Here is a 17,438-nt window from a genome sequence, read left to right on the forward strand (position 1 = left end):
GGCACCTTGGCACCCTCCTGGCACCTCAGCATCCTCCTGGCACCTTGGCACCCTCCTGGCACCTTGCCATCCTCCTGGCACCGCAGCATCCCCAGCAGCAGCCCCAGGGACCCGCGGACAGGCAGCCACGTGTCCCCGCTGCTGGCAGGGAAGCAGAGAAGGAAGCAGAGCCCTGGAACAGCTGGAACGGGGCTGTCGAGCCCACACCTGCCCTGCAGCGTGCCAGGGCCGAGCCCTGCTTGGCATCTGGGGCTGCCGTGCCCCGCCTGTGCCAGAGGGCTGCGAGTTTGGGCACCCCAGCTCATGGGCACCCCAGAAATGCACTGTGAGTTTGGGTACCCCAGCTCCAGAAGTGCACTGTTACAAGCAGAGGAGGTAGAGGGGAGACCTGTGTAGAGAGAACAATGATGACACGTTTCCAGAGCTGGGAACAGCGGCAGAGCCGGGCTGGGGATGGCACTGGGAGATGCTCCTGTTGCCTCGGGACCTGCGGGCACTGTGGATGTGACAGCCTGGTCAGAGAGCAAGGAAAGCAGGTAAGTCTTCCCAGAACTGGCCTGCGAGACTATAGGGAGCTGGAGATAAACAATGATCACCAATTATTAAAAACAACCTGCAGGTGTTGTTTTCCTAATATCTGTTCTCTTGTTATTCTCATAAGATTGGTTATAAATGGGCATCTTGTTAATTAGCTAATCACGGAATCACTGGGTTGGAAGAGACCTTCAAGCTCATCGAGTCCAACCCAGCCCCAACACCTCAACTAAACCCTGGCCCCCAGTGCCACATCCAGGCTTTGTTAAACACACCCAGGGATGGTGACTGCACCACCTCCCCGGGCAGCCATTCCAGAACTTTATCACCCTTTCTGTGAAAACCTTTTTCCTAATATGCAACTTGAATTTCCCTTGGTGCAGCTTGAGACTGTGTCCTGTGGTTCTGTCAGTGCTGCCTGGAGAAAGAGCCCAGCCCCAGATGAGCACAGGCACCTTCCAGGAGTGATGAGGGCACCTCTGAGTCTCCTTTTCTCCAGGCTGAGCACCCCCAGCTCCCTCAGCCGTTCCTCAAATGTATTTTGAGGATACCTGATTTTCAATCAGGTGAAATGCATTGATTAAATGACCAGTCAGGTCCATCTGTATCAACCAGTGTATAAAATAAGTGGTTCCAAGTAAAGACATGTGCTTATGCCACTCAGCCTTCTGATGACTCTGTCATTTCTTATTAAATAGTGACAAAGGGCTGTGTGTGTCACCACCCTGTGTCACCGTGAGGACACTGCTCAGCCCCACACACTGCTGGTGCTGGAAGGGTTTCTTTCCCAAGGAGAACCCCTCAGGGTTCTGGTGCTGAACTCAGCATCAGGGTGAGCACATCCAGCTCTCCCCTTCTGCCACTCCACTCCTCTGACCACGACTCCAACAAACTCATGCCCAGGGAACAGATCTCTTGCAATGCTTGTAATTGGAATAAATAGTTTAGTGTTCAAATAGGCATTGGGTAAGGACAACAATCTCCATGAGCACACAGTCCTGGCTGCTGAGGTAAGCAGTTTTTCACAGTACCAAAGCTGTTTTGCATAGAATCTTTAATTGCTTCACATGAGCACAAACCTTCGGAATAAACAGGAATTTGCTCACCTCAAGGTGCTGGAATCATGCTTGGAGTGTGTAAATGTTTTCTGTCACTATTTTACACTTTGACTAGACTGGATGAAGCTTTTAAATACATAGATTTTCTCCCATTTTGTAGAGGTGTCTATTCCTCTAAATAATGCAAGGAGATTCCATTTTTGTGAGCAAATAGATCTCTGACAAATCTATGCATCAAACCTATTAACTTGGTTTATTTTCCAAGGGAAAAAGGGACAAACAAATAAAAAACCCGAAGTTAAAATACTTAAATATTATTACATTTACAGTCCTAAAATATGTAAATCAACTGCATTGAATTTTCTATTAGCTTTTAAATATTCACCTCAATATACATTTGTTCTTCAGGGCACACAGGAGATAAATAATTGAGTTAACATTGCTAGATAAATCAAATCATTTTCCTGAGCTGCAAATATTCCAGATTATAACCTTGGAGTTGCTATGCAGTAACTACAAATAGAAACTAAACAGATTAAAGTGAGCAAGCAGGAGTCTACAGTCAAGTACCCAGAGGCCCAATTTTCTGAGACATCCAGGAGCAGCCCCAGCATTTCAGATTGGTGAGTCAAGACCAAATGAAATGTGAAACCCAGCTTAAACACGGGGTGCAGGAGCAGCCTGGGAATTGGGCTTGGGCCATGAACAATGTAAGAGCATGAGATTTAAAACAAACAAAACACCCTCAAAACCAAGCCCCACAGCAATTTTGGGTATAGCTGTGGTTTTGAGTGTCTAAATAGATTGTGGTGACTTTCAGCCACAGATAGTGGGAGACCTAATTCCATTCTGGCTTCAGGATTTTCTCTGCACTGAGTAGAGTTCATATTGCACAGCATTACTTCTCTCCCAACAATAAACCAACCCCTCTCATTTGGGGGATGAACTACAATAATCCAAATTACTCCCAAACAATTCCCAATAATGTCCATGCAGGTGGAAGTGGGCAGAAGGAATTAACAGCTTCAGTTAAACCCTGATGGAAAACCAGTTCTTTGTGAGCTGCAGACTCTGACAGCACCAGGACAACGGGTGAAGTCAGATAAATAGCAAAGAAAATGGATTTCTGGCTAGAAGTACCAACTGTTAGCCACTTGTGTGGATGTGGATATAATGCTTTCCATGCTCTTCCCTACAGGCCAGGCAAACTCCTCAGAAAAAGAGGATAGGTAAAAATAAGGGCAATAAGAATCAGCTACACAGCTCTTCTGGAACATTGTGGAGAACTTTTATTTTATCATTGCATTTCTGCCTTTGTGTTGGTGGCTGAATTGATCAGTTATGCTGCAGTGCAGATCAGCTCCAGGGGCTCTTTGCAAGCTTCTCTGTTGACTTACCTAAGGAAACAACAATGTGGGAACTAAGTTCAATCCCAGGATGGGCCCTTTGCTCCAGCTACGAGGAAGTTGGGATTTAAATTCAATCCCAGGATGGGCACTCTGCTCCAGCTACGAGGAAGTTGGGATTTGACTAGCTCAGATTTGAGCATTTATGTTTCAGTGCACGTGCACTTTGATCAAAAGCAAAAACTCTTTTTATCTGTTGTAAAAACTACTTTTTATGGCAGCCAGGGAGAGAGACACAAAAGGATTACAGGACAAACTACCATTGTGTGGGAGAGAGCAATGTGCCATCCCAACTGCCCCTCAGGTTTATGAACTCTCCTCATTCATCTTACCCATCTTTATTTTAGGTTGTTTCCACTGGCTTCTGGCACTGCATCAGGAGTGTTAACAGTTCACTGCTGAGACCACACAGAGCTAAGGTGTTTTCTTTGTGCTACAGCCTCTGCAAACAGACTGGGTGGAAGTTTTTGATTCTGAACTTTGAGCTGCTCATCTGGAAGACTGAAGGCTGACAGTTTCCACAGCAAGGAACAAGCCCCAGGTCTGTTCTGTCACTCTTGCCCACTACTGCCAAATTTTACACACATCAACTCAAGCTGCAGCAGCATTGCTAATATTATTTTCCTATTTTTCTCAGCAAAGTAATGGAGTTAATCATTAAGACTGGTGAAATAATCTGCTAGACTGGAGGGAACACCACCTCCTGAAGTGTAACACACCAGAAATGGATGCTGCAGCTGGAGGACTCAAACTACTCCGATATTCAGAGCCTACAGAGTTCTTCAGAGAGCCACTGTACCATCCATGTTCTGAACCTAGCCAGCCCAGGGCATGCAGCTCCCCAGGGCACAGCAGATGCAGTCTCTAAGGGCAGAGCATAAAAACCAGTGGAAAACAATCAAGGCTTGCCTTTCAGCCACTCCAGCAACTTCTGAAGTCATTATAAATTCATTTGGCAGAGGAGTGCCATGAGCACTTCATGCATGCAGAGAGACACATTTCAAATGAGCACTCAAAAGATGAGGAAAAGGCAGATTTCCCAGTGTGGCTGATAGTTCTGGAGTGCTTGGCACCATGCTGGCACCACGGTGAGCCACTGACACCAGCAGGCTTTCCTGGAAAAGACAAGACCTTTTAAAAAACAAATTGCTACATATTTAAAGTAGCAGAAAGGACAAATCATGGGATAAGGGTACTCCAGGAAGCAGATTACAGTAAAATAAACAAAGGAGGATGGAAATCAGTGCTTTGGTGCCCATCCAAAGGACAGTGACTGGTCACAACAACCCCTTTTCTGACAAGCATGTGCAGAGCAGGTGTGTGCAGACAGGAATCCACAGCTGGAATTTTCCTTGCATTCAAAAGAAAAAAGGTCCACCTCAATTCGAATTAGCTTTTCAGCCTCTGTAAGTTATGCTGCTTTAATTAAAAGTAGTAGCTTAAATTTTTTAAAAACTGTCACTGTGGCATGTGAAGAGAGCTCATGTACACAGAAGAGGTTACAGAAAAGGACTCAAAACTTGCTGGGTGGCAGGACAGTGCTCAGGGTTATCTTCTAGACCTACAGCTAGCCTAGGGCTTGTAGTATTTCAATAAATTTTCCACGTCTGAGCTGCTCTTCTCTCGTTATAAACAGAACCAGCTTGTGTAAGTACATGGCAGCACAGAACATGATCCTGCAGCAGCTGGAGTAGGGAACACCCCTCAAAAATCAAGCAAGAGTTTAGCACAGAGTGGTGGCAGCTGTGAACTGTTCAAGGACCAAAAACCTCCAGAGAAATCAAATACACAGCCAAATGCATCCTGCAAGAGAGACAGGACAGAACCTGTCCCAGCAGAACCCTCATGCCAGAACCCCATCTTAATCTTTCCTCATCCTGGTAATAACACTCAAGATCACTCCCAGTGCACCTCCTGAAAGGGGGTGAGTTTGAACAAAATGCAAGAAGGTGCTTGCTGCAGACATTGCTTGCTCAGCACAACTCCCTGAAGCCAGGCAGTGAACTCAAGGAAGAGGTGCCATAAGGAAACATGCTAATTGCATTCTCTTTAATTTGCATGTGCACTTTTTGGTTTTTTCTTTTAAACAACTGCTCCAAGTCCTTGTTTGCTGGGCAGAGATACCATGTCAGGCTGTAGTTTCAGTTTGCAGGCTGGCTGTGTGACAGTGTCCATGAAGGTGCTGGACTTTGGGTGACACTCAGAGAAGCTGCCCAAAATCAGACTGCAGGAATTGCTGAAGTCTCTCAGCCTCTCCCTCACCCAAATGCAAAGGAAAACCAGACATGGTGCAAGTCAGGGGAAGAAGGTGAAGAAAAGCACTTCAAAGGTGCACAAGAGTTAAAATTTCATTTTCTTTATGCCTTCCTCCCCTCTATACAGTAGCAGAGAGGAGACAAAGGAAAAGGAACAGCAGGGTTCAGTGGAAGGCAGAAGGTTCCCAATGGGCTCACCGATGGCTCAGTGCTGCTGGGTGGGGGGACTTGGTGCTTCACTGCTGCTTGGTTTTAAGGGATAATCTCTGTATCATCTTGTAAAGGAGACCAAAGTGCTGGAAACAGAAGGGAAAAAAAGTAACTGTGACAGTTCTAAACACACAGCTTAGCAGAAGGCTTAAAACAATACCAGTGTGCAAATGCAGAGCCTTGTTTGCATCAACCACTCATCCTGAAGATGGAGTGGGACTTGATGGATGAGGAATTATGACAAGGAAGCCAAGTTATACAGAAAATGATGGCTTACAGAAGTGTTTGTGCAGGTCTGTATCACCTCATTGTGAAGATGTGTTAAAGATTTTTTTAGTTTTCATTTTTAATGCAATTCTGTTCCTTCTGAAGGTGAGGAGAAAGCTTCAGATTTCAACACATGCAGGTTCCTGGTCTCTATAGAAACACTGCTGCCAGCAGTTTCAGGAAGGTAAAAATGAACCAGGCAAACAGAGATTCCCAGCAATTCACAATTCTTTAACTGGATCTTCTCTTTCACCATTTCCCCAGTGACTTAGAAATTCACTTAATTCTTCTTTTGATTTTGCTGGGGTTGATTGTATTTTGATTTGATATTTGACAGAGGTAACAAGATTCAGGCTTCAAATAATTTCAAATTCAAATAACAGAACTAATGAAGATTGCTAATAGAAATCAAAGTATGTTTTTCCCTTTGTTTATATTCTTACACATTTAAAATGCTTGTCATTTCCCTTAACAAATAATAGATACAAATAACACAAAGTGGTCAAAATTGAGAGTGACCTAAAAAGCTTCCCTTTCATTCATGTCCTTCATGACCCCAGGCAGGAACAAAGCCTTGCTCACACTGTCTTGGTTAACACTGACACAAAAACATTAAATTTGGCTGGCCAAGGCATGGAGTATCACATTTCCAGAGGTATGGACACAGGATGTATTTCTGGCTTCATTGAAAAAAGAAAGCAGAATTCTGAAGATGCATTTCTAAGCTGCATCCCAAGTTCAAATATTTCCTAATAGTACAAGCTGCAAACCTTTAAATTACCAAGGTAACTAAAATTTGTTGTAAAGTTTCAGTTTGGAGCCAAAATAGATTAGCAAGTGAGTTATGCATGTCCCTGAGTACAAGAAGCAGCTCTAAAGAACAGGTTTGCACTAGAATGGCAAGAGACTGCCTGCAGCACAGGTAAGTGGCATTATTGTTCCAGCTTTAGTGCTGACACTGTGTGAATTCCTGAATCTAACTTGTTTTATAAGGAAAATAATGTATCTGTGTCTCTTACCTGCACTGCAACATAGGCAACACCAAGGTAGGCTGCAATACAGACAGCCAGGAGCAGGTCAAAGATTGCTGGCTTGACCCTGGAATAAGGAAAAGTGCACATGAAATTGCTACAGCAGTTCCTGCCAGGGGGTGAGACAACAGCCCAGCATGCCCAAGGGAATTCCATACCTGTATGCATTCATCACCTGCTTCAGCTGGTCATAGAAAACAAACTCAGGGTCCCTGTGCAAAGGAGAAATTTTTCAGATTCTGTTGCATTTCTTTTTTGTTGTCAAGACCCTGCAGTCAGGACAGCCCAGAGCTGCTCCCAAGTTTATCCAACCAGGCAAGTATGACCACCCCCAACACTGGTTTTGAGCTGGTTTTAGTCATCAGGACTTTCTTTTCCTACTATCAGAAGCCCAAGGACATAATTCAGAACTCATGCTGGTGTTCAGCTGTCTCCAAAGAGGCTGAACATCAAAGATTCCTCCCTCTGTTCACTAAAACAGCTTCAGCTCGAGCAGCTTCAACAGGATGGAAGCTGCCTTTTTGTAATTAACCAAAACTTAGCCCTCTCCTGCTCTCAGACTGTGAACAGTGGAACCAAAACAGTTTAAAAACAAGCTTTTCAGACAGAGGGAGCTGCTGGGCCTTGTTCCTGTGCTGTGAGGAATCACGAGCAGCTTTCTCTGTGAGAACACCAAGCATGAACCAAAACTGACAGGAGAGCAGAAAAGAACAAAGCTGCATGTCAAGAACCCAGGAAAGCTGCAGCTCAGAGACAAAATTCTGTCCAGGGAGAAGCCAGTTTGCATGCCCTGGCTGGTTCTTTCACGTCTTTTCTTACCGTTTGTCTGCCTTCACATGGTGCTGCTTGACATCCTTCAGGTAACGTCCCATATAATATTCTAAGGTGTTGAGGAAGGTGCTGTCCTTATCAATCAGCTGGGCAGCCCTGGGCTGACTGCTCAGCCAGTCCATCACTGACTCCAGTTGCTCCTGCTGGATTTCCTGCAGAAAAATACCACCAGAGAAAGGGAGTCAAGCACACATCAGAGCTCTCTCCCAGACTCTAGGTTCCACAGGTTACAAAAATAATGTACTGTGCTTACCATCTGATCTGTGAAGATCTGCATATCTGCAGGTGCTCCCTGCAACAGAAAATGGAATAAAAAGCCAACCCAGGTTATTTTTGAGCTTGGCTGGGCAGGACAAGTCTGGCCAGCACTGCATGGTGGGCACCTCTTACCTTTTCTGTTAGATTGTAGATGACCCTTGTCAAAGCCTCAGCAATGATCTGAGTATTCCTGGTCAGTGCTTTAGTGTCTATTCGTGCCCTAAAACAAAAGAGAAGATCATGGGCTTGCAATGGCATCAACTTCCTCCAGAAACAACCCCTTTTCACTGAGCCTGAATCCAGAGCCCAACTCCCACCGTCTGTCACCTGTGCCCTGACCATGAGAACACCACGAGCAGTTGTGAGGGCAGGTTTCTGGGCTGGATTTGAAGCCCAGCCCTGCCTGCCCAGGGCCCCTCACCTCCTGTCCATGATGCTGTTGCGCAGGCTGTCCCGGTGGCTCTCCAGGTGTGAGATGGTGAACGCCGGCAAGCGCCGGATGGCGAAGCGCTCGTGCTCCCACGCCAGCATGTCCTCTGCCAGGTTGATCTTCTTGTGCACCATGGAGAACTTCACCTCTGGGAACTGGCTGGCAACAACCTGAGGACAAGGGGAGGCCATTCAGGGGTGCTGCCCGCTGCAGAGTCCCACCCTGCACTGCCCTGTCTGCCTACACCCATTTCTGTGTGCTCCAGAACATGAGGTGCAGTTATTGACATTATTAAAGCTGGATTTTCAGGTCAAAAAGAGCAGTTTTAATGTCTGTACAGGGTAGCATTTGCAGATCTAGTCTGCTTCACTTGGGACTGTGGCATGAGGATTTGTATGCACTTCAAATCAAGTGATTCTAAACAACACATGAATTATTTCAATAGCACACCCTTTCTTCACATCTTCCTTCCTCTCATGGAGAGCTGTATAGTAAGTCCCAAGTTCCCGTGAACCTAAAAAGCTTTTCCTTACCATCTCCAGTTCTCTCAGAAATGCATGCTGCAGGGTGCCCTCCTTGGGAGGCTTTGAGACATGAAGATGAAGGCTATTGCCTCTGCCCAGAGTGTCAAGGCAGAGAACAAATGCTACATTGTCCTGCAGAAGGCTGGAATCTGGAACAGAAAAATCCAAACGTTTATTGCTACATCTTGTGCTGGGATTTCCACCCCCCTAAAAAAGGAAGGCTCACAGAAAAAGATTCTCACAGGAGAGCTGACAATTAATTATAGACTTTTAACACAACCAGCCCCTTACTCACCAGTGTGGTCCAAATTATCCTCCAGCCACCGCTTAGTTCCTTGATAATTAAACTTGCCACCTCCAGATGCAAAGAACAGCAAGTTATACCTGCCCATCAAAGAAGCCAGAAAAGGGTTAGCATGCTGCACTCCAAGAATTCCTGCACTCAGCCTTTAGGTGTGGTGAAATGACAACCACTTGCACCTGACATCCAAGGCAAACTGTCCATTAACACTTCCCACATGGCACATACTCAGGTAATGGCAGGACAAATTGAAAGTGGGGAGCTCCCAGTGCTTGAGGATGGAATCTGCTTCCCACATCATCCCCTCCACGTGTCAGCTACACACATCTAACCCCAAACAGAGCAGTTCCTCACCCAGCATGGGTCCTTCTGTAGGTGTAGAGCCGAGAGAACAGCCTGGCCAGTTCCAGCAGCACTGAGATTCCACTGCCATTGGAGTCAGCCCCATGGGACAGCCACTGCAGGATGAGGTGGGACAGACACAAGGTGACAAACTACCCTGACTCTCAGCTATTAGAACAGCACAGCACTGTGCTCCACTTGTAACTGCCCCACAGCCTTAATGCCAAGACACATGGGCAGAGGGAAAAGGAACAGAGAGCTGCAGGAAAAGAATACTCACTGGAGCCACTCCAAAGGAATCATAGTGAGCAACTATCACAACAGTGGGCAGGTCTTCTCCACCCAGCCCTGTCAGCCTTCCCTGAAGAGGAAAGAGAGCAGTGTCACTCCTCATCACCTCTTGTGTGCCTGTACAAGGACAGCCTGACTTCTACATTCCTGCTGAATCTGCTATGGCCTCAGTTGTGAGGACTTCAGATACCTGACTGAGACTCCCCTGACTTGCCCTGTCAGACCAAACATGTGATAAAGTCCCAATAAAAGAAGTCACCTCATCAGTGTTGCCAGGTTGAATCCATACACAACTCACCTCCACACTGGGGATGAGCCAGTCATTGATAGCTTTGCTTTGAGCCCCACTGGTCACCATCTGGAAGCCATTGGCAGTTGCTGTGTGCAGCAGAACTGAAACAAAAACACAAAAAAACCCCACATTGTACACCTGGGGAAGTTTCATCTCTTCCTTTCCCCTGCTAACTGAGCTTTGAGAGACCAGCTTTAAACCATTTAAGCCCTCACACTTGTAACTGGTGTTTATGCAATGACACAGAATCTTGGTGCTTTTTCATTCTGTCCTAAAATCCCAGTATTTTGGCTGGTCAAAAACTTTTCCTGAGCAGTACTAAAATTAGTCATAAGCAGCAGGTCCATAAGTCAGTCATATTATTTACATGGAAGCATGAAACTGACTTGTGGTCAGACAAAAAGCTTCAGCTTCCACCAACACACCATCATCACTTAACATTTTCAATATTGATTTAACCTAGTTTTGATTTCTACCTTACTTGAAACAGTGTGAAGCTGAGAGCTTCCTGCAACTGTATGTCCAAATATAGTCAAATAATGCTTTCTTATACTGTGCTTTTCTTCCACTGAATCTCTAAACACTTTGACAAAGACAGAATAAACACAAAGGCGACAGAGCACTGGTTCATGGTGCAGATGACACAGCAGACTCCTCCCAGAGGTGGGAACAGGCCTGTCTTCCTCAAAACTTTTTCCTCCTTGTTAGAACTCACCTTCTGCAGCAGAGGCAGAACCCTGTGATGCAGAAGCAGCCCGTGTTTGCTCATAGATAGACAGCAGCTCCTCATCCTCCACTGCGAAGTAGACTGGCACAATGGTTTCCATAGCAAGCATTTCTGGCTCTATCTCCATGAATTGCTGAAGATTTAAGTGAGACACAAACTTAGCATCTGCTGAACACAAGAGGTGTCAAAAAAAAAAAAAAATCAACAACCAAAGCAGAGAGAGAAGTTTTAGAATCAAAATACAATTTATTGTGCATTACAACAGAATCTTCCAGCCCTTCAGCAACCAAGCTTTTCTCCAATGCACCTCCCACGGGAAGGGAAAGAAAACTTTTTTGTTTACCCTCACGACATCCTGGGGGACAGAGGAGATGGATCGTGGCAGGATGATCACCACAGCCCCGGCTGACTGGCGCAGAGCCTTCTGGTACTGCTCGTAGGAGAAGTCCACCAGCCTCATCATGACGCAGCGGCGGCTCAGCACGTCCGCTTCCACGGTGCGCGCCTCCGTGTTCAGCACGGCGCTCCTGGTGCCTGCCAGCAGGGAAAGCAGGAGGGCTGCTAAGGCACTGCACCCCATCCCCCTTGCTCAGCCTGCCTCCTGCTCACAACGCTCCTGGGGACAGTCTGATGGGCTGCAGAGAGGCCAGAAGCTGCAGAAAGCTGAGTTCGCCTCTTCGTCCTCATCTGAGAGGGAGCAGAGGCCTGCGGGTTTTCCTGTGCAGCCACACCCTGCCAGACCCCTTGTTCCACACCCCACAGCCTCACCTTCCAGTCTAAATCCTGCCAGACCCCCTTGTTCCACACCCCACAGCCTCACCTTCCAGTCTTCCTCCTCAACACAACACACAGGTTACCTGTCTGCTCACCTGCACCTAATAAAAACACACCTGGACACAGCCTGGCTCTCCAGAGCCTCCCCCAGCTGGAGGATCAAGCTGCAGAAGCCCCTGATGAAAGGACACCAGACTGGCCCATGTCACCCCGAGGGCTGCTCTCACTCAGCCCCAAGGAAGGTTCTGGAGCTGGCAGAGTTACAGAGGAGCAGGCTGCTCCTGAGGGCTGGCCCTCTCCTGCTCTCAGTTCCAGCAGATCAAATCCCCCACGTGGAAATGCAATCCCCTGGGAGCACAGCAGGCTTGCCAGAAGCTCCTGCATTCCCCAAGGGAGGGCCAAAAGGACATCTTCTGCAAATAGAGAGGGTCAAATCCACCTTACAATTTATAATTCAATTTATTTTTCTATAACTCTGGCACCTCCACTGGAGAGCTCACCATTCTGGGTCCCCACACAGGGACAGACAAGGTGCTCCAGCCCCTGTCAAACAGGAGCACTGCTAAGAACTGGATTTAAACCTGGCTTAGCTTAACTCTAACATTAGTTTGGTCTTGTTAAAGGTCACAGAAACACCTAAACAAGAAAAATCTTCATTTCCCCTGCATACTACCCAGAAACAGAGGCCAGGCACAATGGGAACTCTCCCCACAGACCTCTGACACTAAACAAACAAACACTAACAGCATTCCCAGTCCAACCAGAGAAAAACAATTCAAAATGGGGATAATCCCTCCACCATTCCCAAAGGAATGATGCATAAACACAGCAACGTGTGCACCTGAAGTTCTGCTCTCTCTGACATCCAAGCAGAGCACACTCAACAGTATTTTCCTGACAGGTTCATTCTCTGTAGCTTCTCTACAGAGAACTGGTTAGGAATCACTCATTTACAAACTAAAGAATTCTCATTCTATCAGCATTAGAGGAAGTCCAAGCTTGTTCTTAAATTGCTCTGTGAGTGATACCGACAAAAAACTCTTCCCTCTGCAAGAAGAGGCTGAGCAGCAACCTGTTACTGGGTATTTTTGGAAAATAATACAAGATCTGGAAGAACAAATCAGCTCAGTTGGTCAGATCATGGTGCTAATAACACCAGGGTTATGGGTTTGATCCCTCTGTGGGTCATTCCCTTTGAGAGTTGGACTCTGTGCTTCTTGTGGGTCCCTTCCAACTCAGACTGCTCTGAAATGCAGCTTTTATCCTGAAGGACATCTCAGAACACACAAGGAACAGGAACAGCAGCAGTACCCTTCCTGTCCCAGGAAGGAACAAAGGAAACACACAGCCCACCGAGCTAAAAGGCTCCAGGAAAAGAAACAGCAGAAAAAGTTAACTGGAAGCATCTTAAAAAAATAACACCTGGCTTTTCAAGAGGTCACAAAATTGTGAGCTGAACCACATCCCTGCTAAGCCTGTCAACAAACAGCTCCCAGCACCTGAGCAAAGAGAGAGAGTCCTACCCCCATGCAGGGCCTGCCCTGGAGCTCCTGAGGCTGTCAGCAAGATGTGGACACCTTCTGAGAAACTGTGATGGAAGAACCCAGAAAGAATTTCATTTATTTAGAAGCCAGCAGAAGAGTGAAGCGTTTAAGAAGTACACAGGCACAGCTGCATTTCATATCTTACATATTTGAACTTATTAAGATCTGAAAGAATGAGAGATGGTGTCTCACGGACAGCACAAATTAAACGTGAGGCTGTTCATTGTTAGCTCTATAGGAAGAGTCACCCACAGACAGAACACATGGCCTGGCCTGGAATAAAATCACTACAGAAGACCCAGAAACAACCTTTGATTCTGGGTTTGTGGGCACACAGGGGAGGAGGCTGAGGGCTGCAACACCTCAAGGACTTGCAGAACAGGGTGTGTCTCTGACCCAGAGAAAGGTGTTGCACAATCAGCAGGCTGCAAGTGAGAGAACTGAGGAAGTAAAGGTCAGTTCTAACACAGGGGAAGGACGGGCTCTGAAATGGAGCCACTGGAGCAACACAGAGCTGAGGATGAAGAGGATGAGGAGCAAAGAGGAATCAACCTGTCAATAAACGAGTCAAAGGCAGAAGGACAAAGCTGAGCCCACAACCGAGGTTACCAGGACACAGGAGGGATGCAGCAGTCCCCCAGGACCCAGAGCCCCCAGCCCACACCCAGGGCTCCTTGGCTACCTCTAGGTCACCACGATGGAGCTCCCGGCCCCTCTCCCGCTCGTGCTGAGCCTGGGCAGTGAAACCCGGCCCGACGGGGCCCTCCTGCGGCCTGCCCCGGGGCTGGGCCTGGCCCCGGGCCCGGCTGCTGCCGCCTCCCAGAGCCCCCCGAGCCCACCCGAGCCCTCCCCTAGGCCGGGCCGCCCTCCACGGGCCGCCCGCGGCTTCACGGCCTACCCTGGGCTGCTCCCCGGGCTCGGCGCTCCCTTCCCAGGCCCCACCACCCCTGAAGGAGCCGCTGCCGGCAGCACCGAGCCCGGCCGGGCCGTGCAGTTCCTCACCGTAGGGCTGCCCGCCCAGCTCATACTGCTGCATGCGGTAGACCGTGAACTCGTGCGCCGCCTCGGCGGCGGGGGGCGGCCCCAGGAGCAGGAGCACGGCGGGCACGAAGAGCAGGACGCTGAGCGGGAGGCACGAGGCCTTCAGCACCGACTCCAGCACCTCGCCCGCCTCCTCCAGCATCGCCGCGGCCCCGGCCCGCACTGCGGCCTGCTCGGCACGCACGGCGCGCCCCGCGCGGCACGCCGGGACCCGTAGTTCGCTCGCCGCCGCGAGGGGCGCTGGGAATTGTAGTCGCGGCAGACCGTGCTGGCCGCGGTACCGCCCCGCCTTGGCCTGCAGGGGGCGCGCTCCTCACGGAGCTCCGGGCGCCCCCCAGCGGATGGGATGGGATGGGATCCATGGGATGGGATAGGACAGGATTCATGGGATGGGATGGGACAGGATGGGGTGAACAGGATGGAGCAGGATGGGATGAATGGGACAGGACAGGACAGGATGGGATGAACAGGACCAGGCAGGAGGCTCCTGCTGCCCCCTGAGCAGGGCAATCCCCCTGTCCCGAGAACAGGAGGGCAGCTCCAGCTGTTCCCAGACTACAAAAACATCCCCCAGGCAGTACCTGGCCTCCAGAGGAAAAAAATCTAAGGAAATCAACCCAAGGCTTTCTGATCACCTTGATTTATTGCAAAACAAATGGGCTGCACACTCAGCTCTTGCAGAGGGGCTGGGCCAGCAGGATTTATGTGAGTCCCCAGTGCTTTGGTGGCCTTCTGGCACGGTGAGAGGAGGCATTTGGGTGCTGCTCTGGTGATTCCCTACATGGGAGAAGAGAGAGAAGAGCAGGGATCTGAGGCACAAGCTGGCTGTGTCCTCAGGTCCAGGATGGCACCAGGCTCCCCAGTCTCCTTCTGCCCGTGCCAGTGCCAGCCCTGTCACTGCAGCTCTGAGCACGGTCACAGCATTTGCCCTGGCTCAGTGCCCAGCCTCTGCACCCTGGGGAGAGTCTGGGCTGTGGCTGCAGCCCTCCGCCATCCTCAGGCTGGGCAGAACATCAAGCTTGCATTCCTTCCCAGCAGCTGTGCCCATCACAGAAGGTCCAAAAGGATTCCAAAGGCTTGGAAGGGCCACCTGGTTGGGAAAATCCACCCTATTTGCCAGCGTGGCCTGGGGCAAAACACCCTCAGGTGGGCAGCTACAGCACCTCTGCACACCCAAAGCACACAGAGAACCTGAGCACTGCAGCTGTCCCAGCAGAGCACCAATCCCAAAATGTGCCTGTGTCTTTCACTCCCAGCCTAGGAGCAATTCCTGTCCCTGGGCTGCAAATCCTGGTCCAGCTCACAACTGGCCGGCCTTGCTGCAGTCCTGCCAGGCCAGCAGCAGCACCATGAGGTCCTGGGGGCTGTCTGGCACCTCTTGTCCTCCCCGTGGCCCCTCACAGACTGGGCAGATTGCTCATCATGCTGGAGTTGCTGGACAGAGGCGCCCTGGGCCGAGCGTTCCAGGCCACGGAGCCGCGGAAGCTGTCCCGGCAGCGCAGGGAGCTCTCCGTGGAGGAGCCAGAGTTGATGTCCGAGATGGCCACGCAGCTGCCGGGCCTGCAGAGCCCAGCCCTGACACAGCAGCAGCACAGCAGGCTCCCCACGGCACGGCGAACCTCCACGCTGCGCAGGGAGTAAATGACGGGATTGACGCCCGAGTTGAGCAGGGCCAGAGCCAGGGTCCAGTCCAGGCTGTGCAGGTGGCTGCAGGCCCCGGTGTCACAGAACACATCGAAGAGCAGCAGGACAAACAGCGGGCTCCAGCAGAGGATGAAGGCCCCCAGGATCATCAGCACCGTCTTCAGCAAGCGCAGGGAGCGCCGGCGGCCGTGCCGGGAGCAGCTTTGCCTGGAGCTGGCCTGCACCAGGTGGAAGATGGAGATGTAGAGCCCGATGATACCCAGGAGGATGATGCTGAACATAACCACGGAGAAAAGGATGTAATCCTTGGAGTAGAGAGGCAGGAGCACGGAGCAGGCCTGGAAATCACAGAGGCAGTTCCAGCCCAGCAGCGGGAGCAGGCCGATGACGAGGGCCAGCAGCCAGCAGGCCACGATGAGGCCGCGCAGGCGCAGGGTCTTGCTGGCCTCGTTCTCCGCGATGGGCCTCACCATGGCACTGTAGCGCTCCACCGCCGTCACCAGCAGGCTGAAGGTGGAGGCGGCCAAGGCGATGAAGAGGATGCCCTCCCTCAGGAACCAGAGCTGCGGGGACAGCTGGAAGGTCTTGCTGCCCGACAGGCAGAGGTTGCAGAGGTAGGCGATGCCCGCCAGCAGGTCGCTGAGGGTGATGCTGGCGATGCAGGAGTAGACCCAGCGCCGGCCCCGCAGGCAGCGCAGCACGGCCAGCAGCACCAGCAGGTTCTCCAGGATGATGAGGCAGCTGATGATGGCGAAGGCCGTGCGGAGCAGCCCCATGCCCTCGTCGCCGGAGTGCCGGGCGGTGAGCTTGCCTGAGAAGTTGTAGTGCTGCAGGATGATGTTCACGTTCCTCGTGGCGGCCAGCTGCAGGCAGGAGGATTTTGTGCCCAGCAGCTGAGCAGAGTCCAGGGGAAGGAGGAGGGAGTGATTCACCAGCCAGCCCAGCACTGGAGCAGCCATCTTCTGAGCCTGGGGCAGCAGTCAGGGGATGCTCGACGCAGGAAGGGGTCAGGTAGAGAGCAGACCCTCTGTCTGAGGGCTGGAGCAGCTGTGAAGCTGAACCCAGCTCTGCTCAGTGGAGGTGAGGGTCAGAGCCCTGTCTGCCAGCCCTGCAGCACTGAAAGAGCAAGGAGAGAGGAGGGTGAGGTGTTTTGTAAGTCCACCCATGAGCATGGGCTTCCTGTTGTTTAATAAAGTTTCCTGTTGTGACTGACAGTATTGACATCTCTTCTAACAGCTGTCATCATTTCTTGGTAAGGGTCTGGTTATTCTCAGCTTTGCTGTGGTTGTGAAGGTGTGACATGAAAGAAGAAACGTGCCAGGGTTGGAGCAGGCTGTGTCAAACAGGGCAACACCTTGATGTGTTGGGTGGGGTCTGGGGGGCTGAACAGATCCAAGTGCTGGTGAAAGCACCCAGACAGCTTGAGACACAAAGTGCCTTGCTTGCTGTGCTACTCAGCTCACCCCTGAGCCTGGCAGAGAGCCACTGCTGCCCTGTGCCATGCCCAGATCATCCCTCTTCCTCCTTCAGGAGGAAGATCCGTGCTGTCACTGCACGGGCCCAGCTCCTGCCACTCTCTCCTGACACATCCAGGATCCCTCTTCCTTCTTCAGGAGGAAGATCCGTGCTGTCACTCTCTCAGAACACATCCAGACACATCCATCCTGTCTGTGCAGCA

At 50.2% G+C, this 17,438-nt stretch overlaps 2 protein-coding genes across 4 annotated transcripts; both read right to left on the minus strand.

The window, feature by feature from the left end:
• Window positions 1-1,571: 1,571 nt before the first annotated feature.
• Window positions 1,572-14,321, minus strand: NCLN (nicalin). Of its 3 annotated transcripts, none has more exons than XM_041481764.1 (16): window positions 14,078-14,321; window positions 11,101-11,291; window positions 10,746-10,890; window positions 10,037-10,131; window positions 9,728-9,808; window positions 9,460-9,563; window positions 9,100-9,188; window positions 8,814-8,953; window positions 8,272-8,450; window positions 7,983-8,070; window positions 7,846-7,884; window positions 7,581-7,744; window positions 6,920-6,973; window positions 6,750-6,828; window positions 5,452-5,549; window positions 1,572-2,989 (listed from the first exon to the last, which is right to left on the minus strand). In XM_041481764.1, exons 1-15 carry the CDS (start codon window positions 14,256-14,258, stop codon window positions 5,490-5,492), a joined length of 1,689 nt encoding a protein of 562 aa, XP_041337698.1. In that variant the 5' UTR covers window positions 14,259-14,321; the 3' UTR covers window positions 1,572-2,989; window positions 5,452-5,489. The 3 variants fall into 3 exon arrangements, with proteins under 3 accessions (XP_041337698.1, XP_041337707.1, XP_041337692.1); XM_041481773.1 differs by having other exon boundaries at window positions 1,572-4,113; XM_041481758.1 differs by having other exon boundaries at window positions 2,859-5,549.
• A 450-nt stretch (window positions 14,322-14,771) lies between these two features.
• On the minus strand, window positions 14,772-16,852 carry S1PR4 (sphingosine-1-phosphate receptor 4). Its single transcript, XM_041482855.1, has one exon. The coding sequence runs from the start codon at window positions 16,717-16,719 to the stop codon at window positions 15,514-15,516; it is 1,206 nt and encodes a 401-aa protein (XP_041338789.1). The 5' UTR covers window positions 16,720-16,852; the 3' UTR covers window positions 14,772-15,513.
• Window positions 16,853-17,438: the final 586 nt, after the last annotated feature.

This window comes from Pyrgilauda ruficollis, unplaced genomic scaffold, assembly GCF_017590135.1.
Source record: "Pyrgilauda ruficollis isolate IOZ18807 unplaced genomic scaffold, ASM1759013v1 scaffold115, whole genome shotgun sequence".
Taxonomy (NCBI): Eukaryota; Metazoa; Chordata; class Aves; order Passeriformes; family Passeridae; genus Pyrgilauda; species Pyrgilauda ruficollis.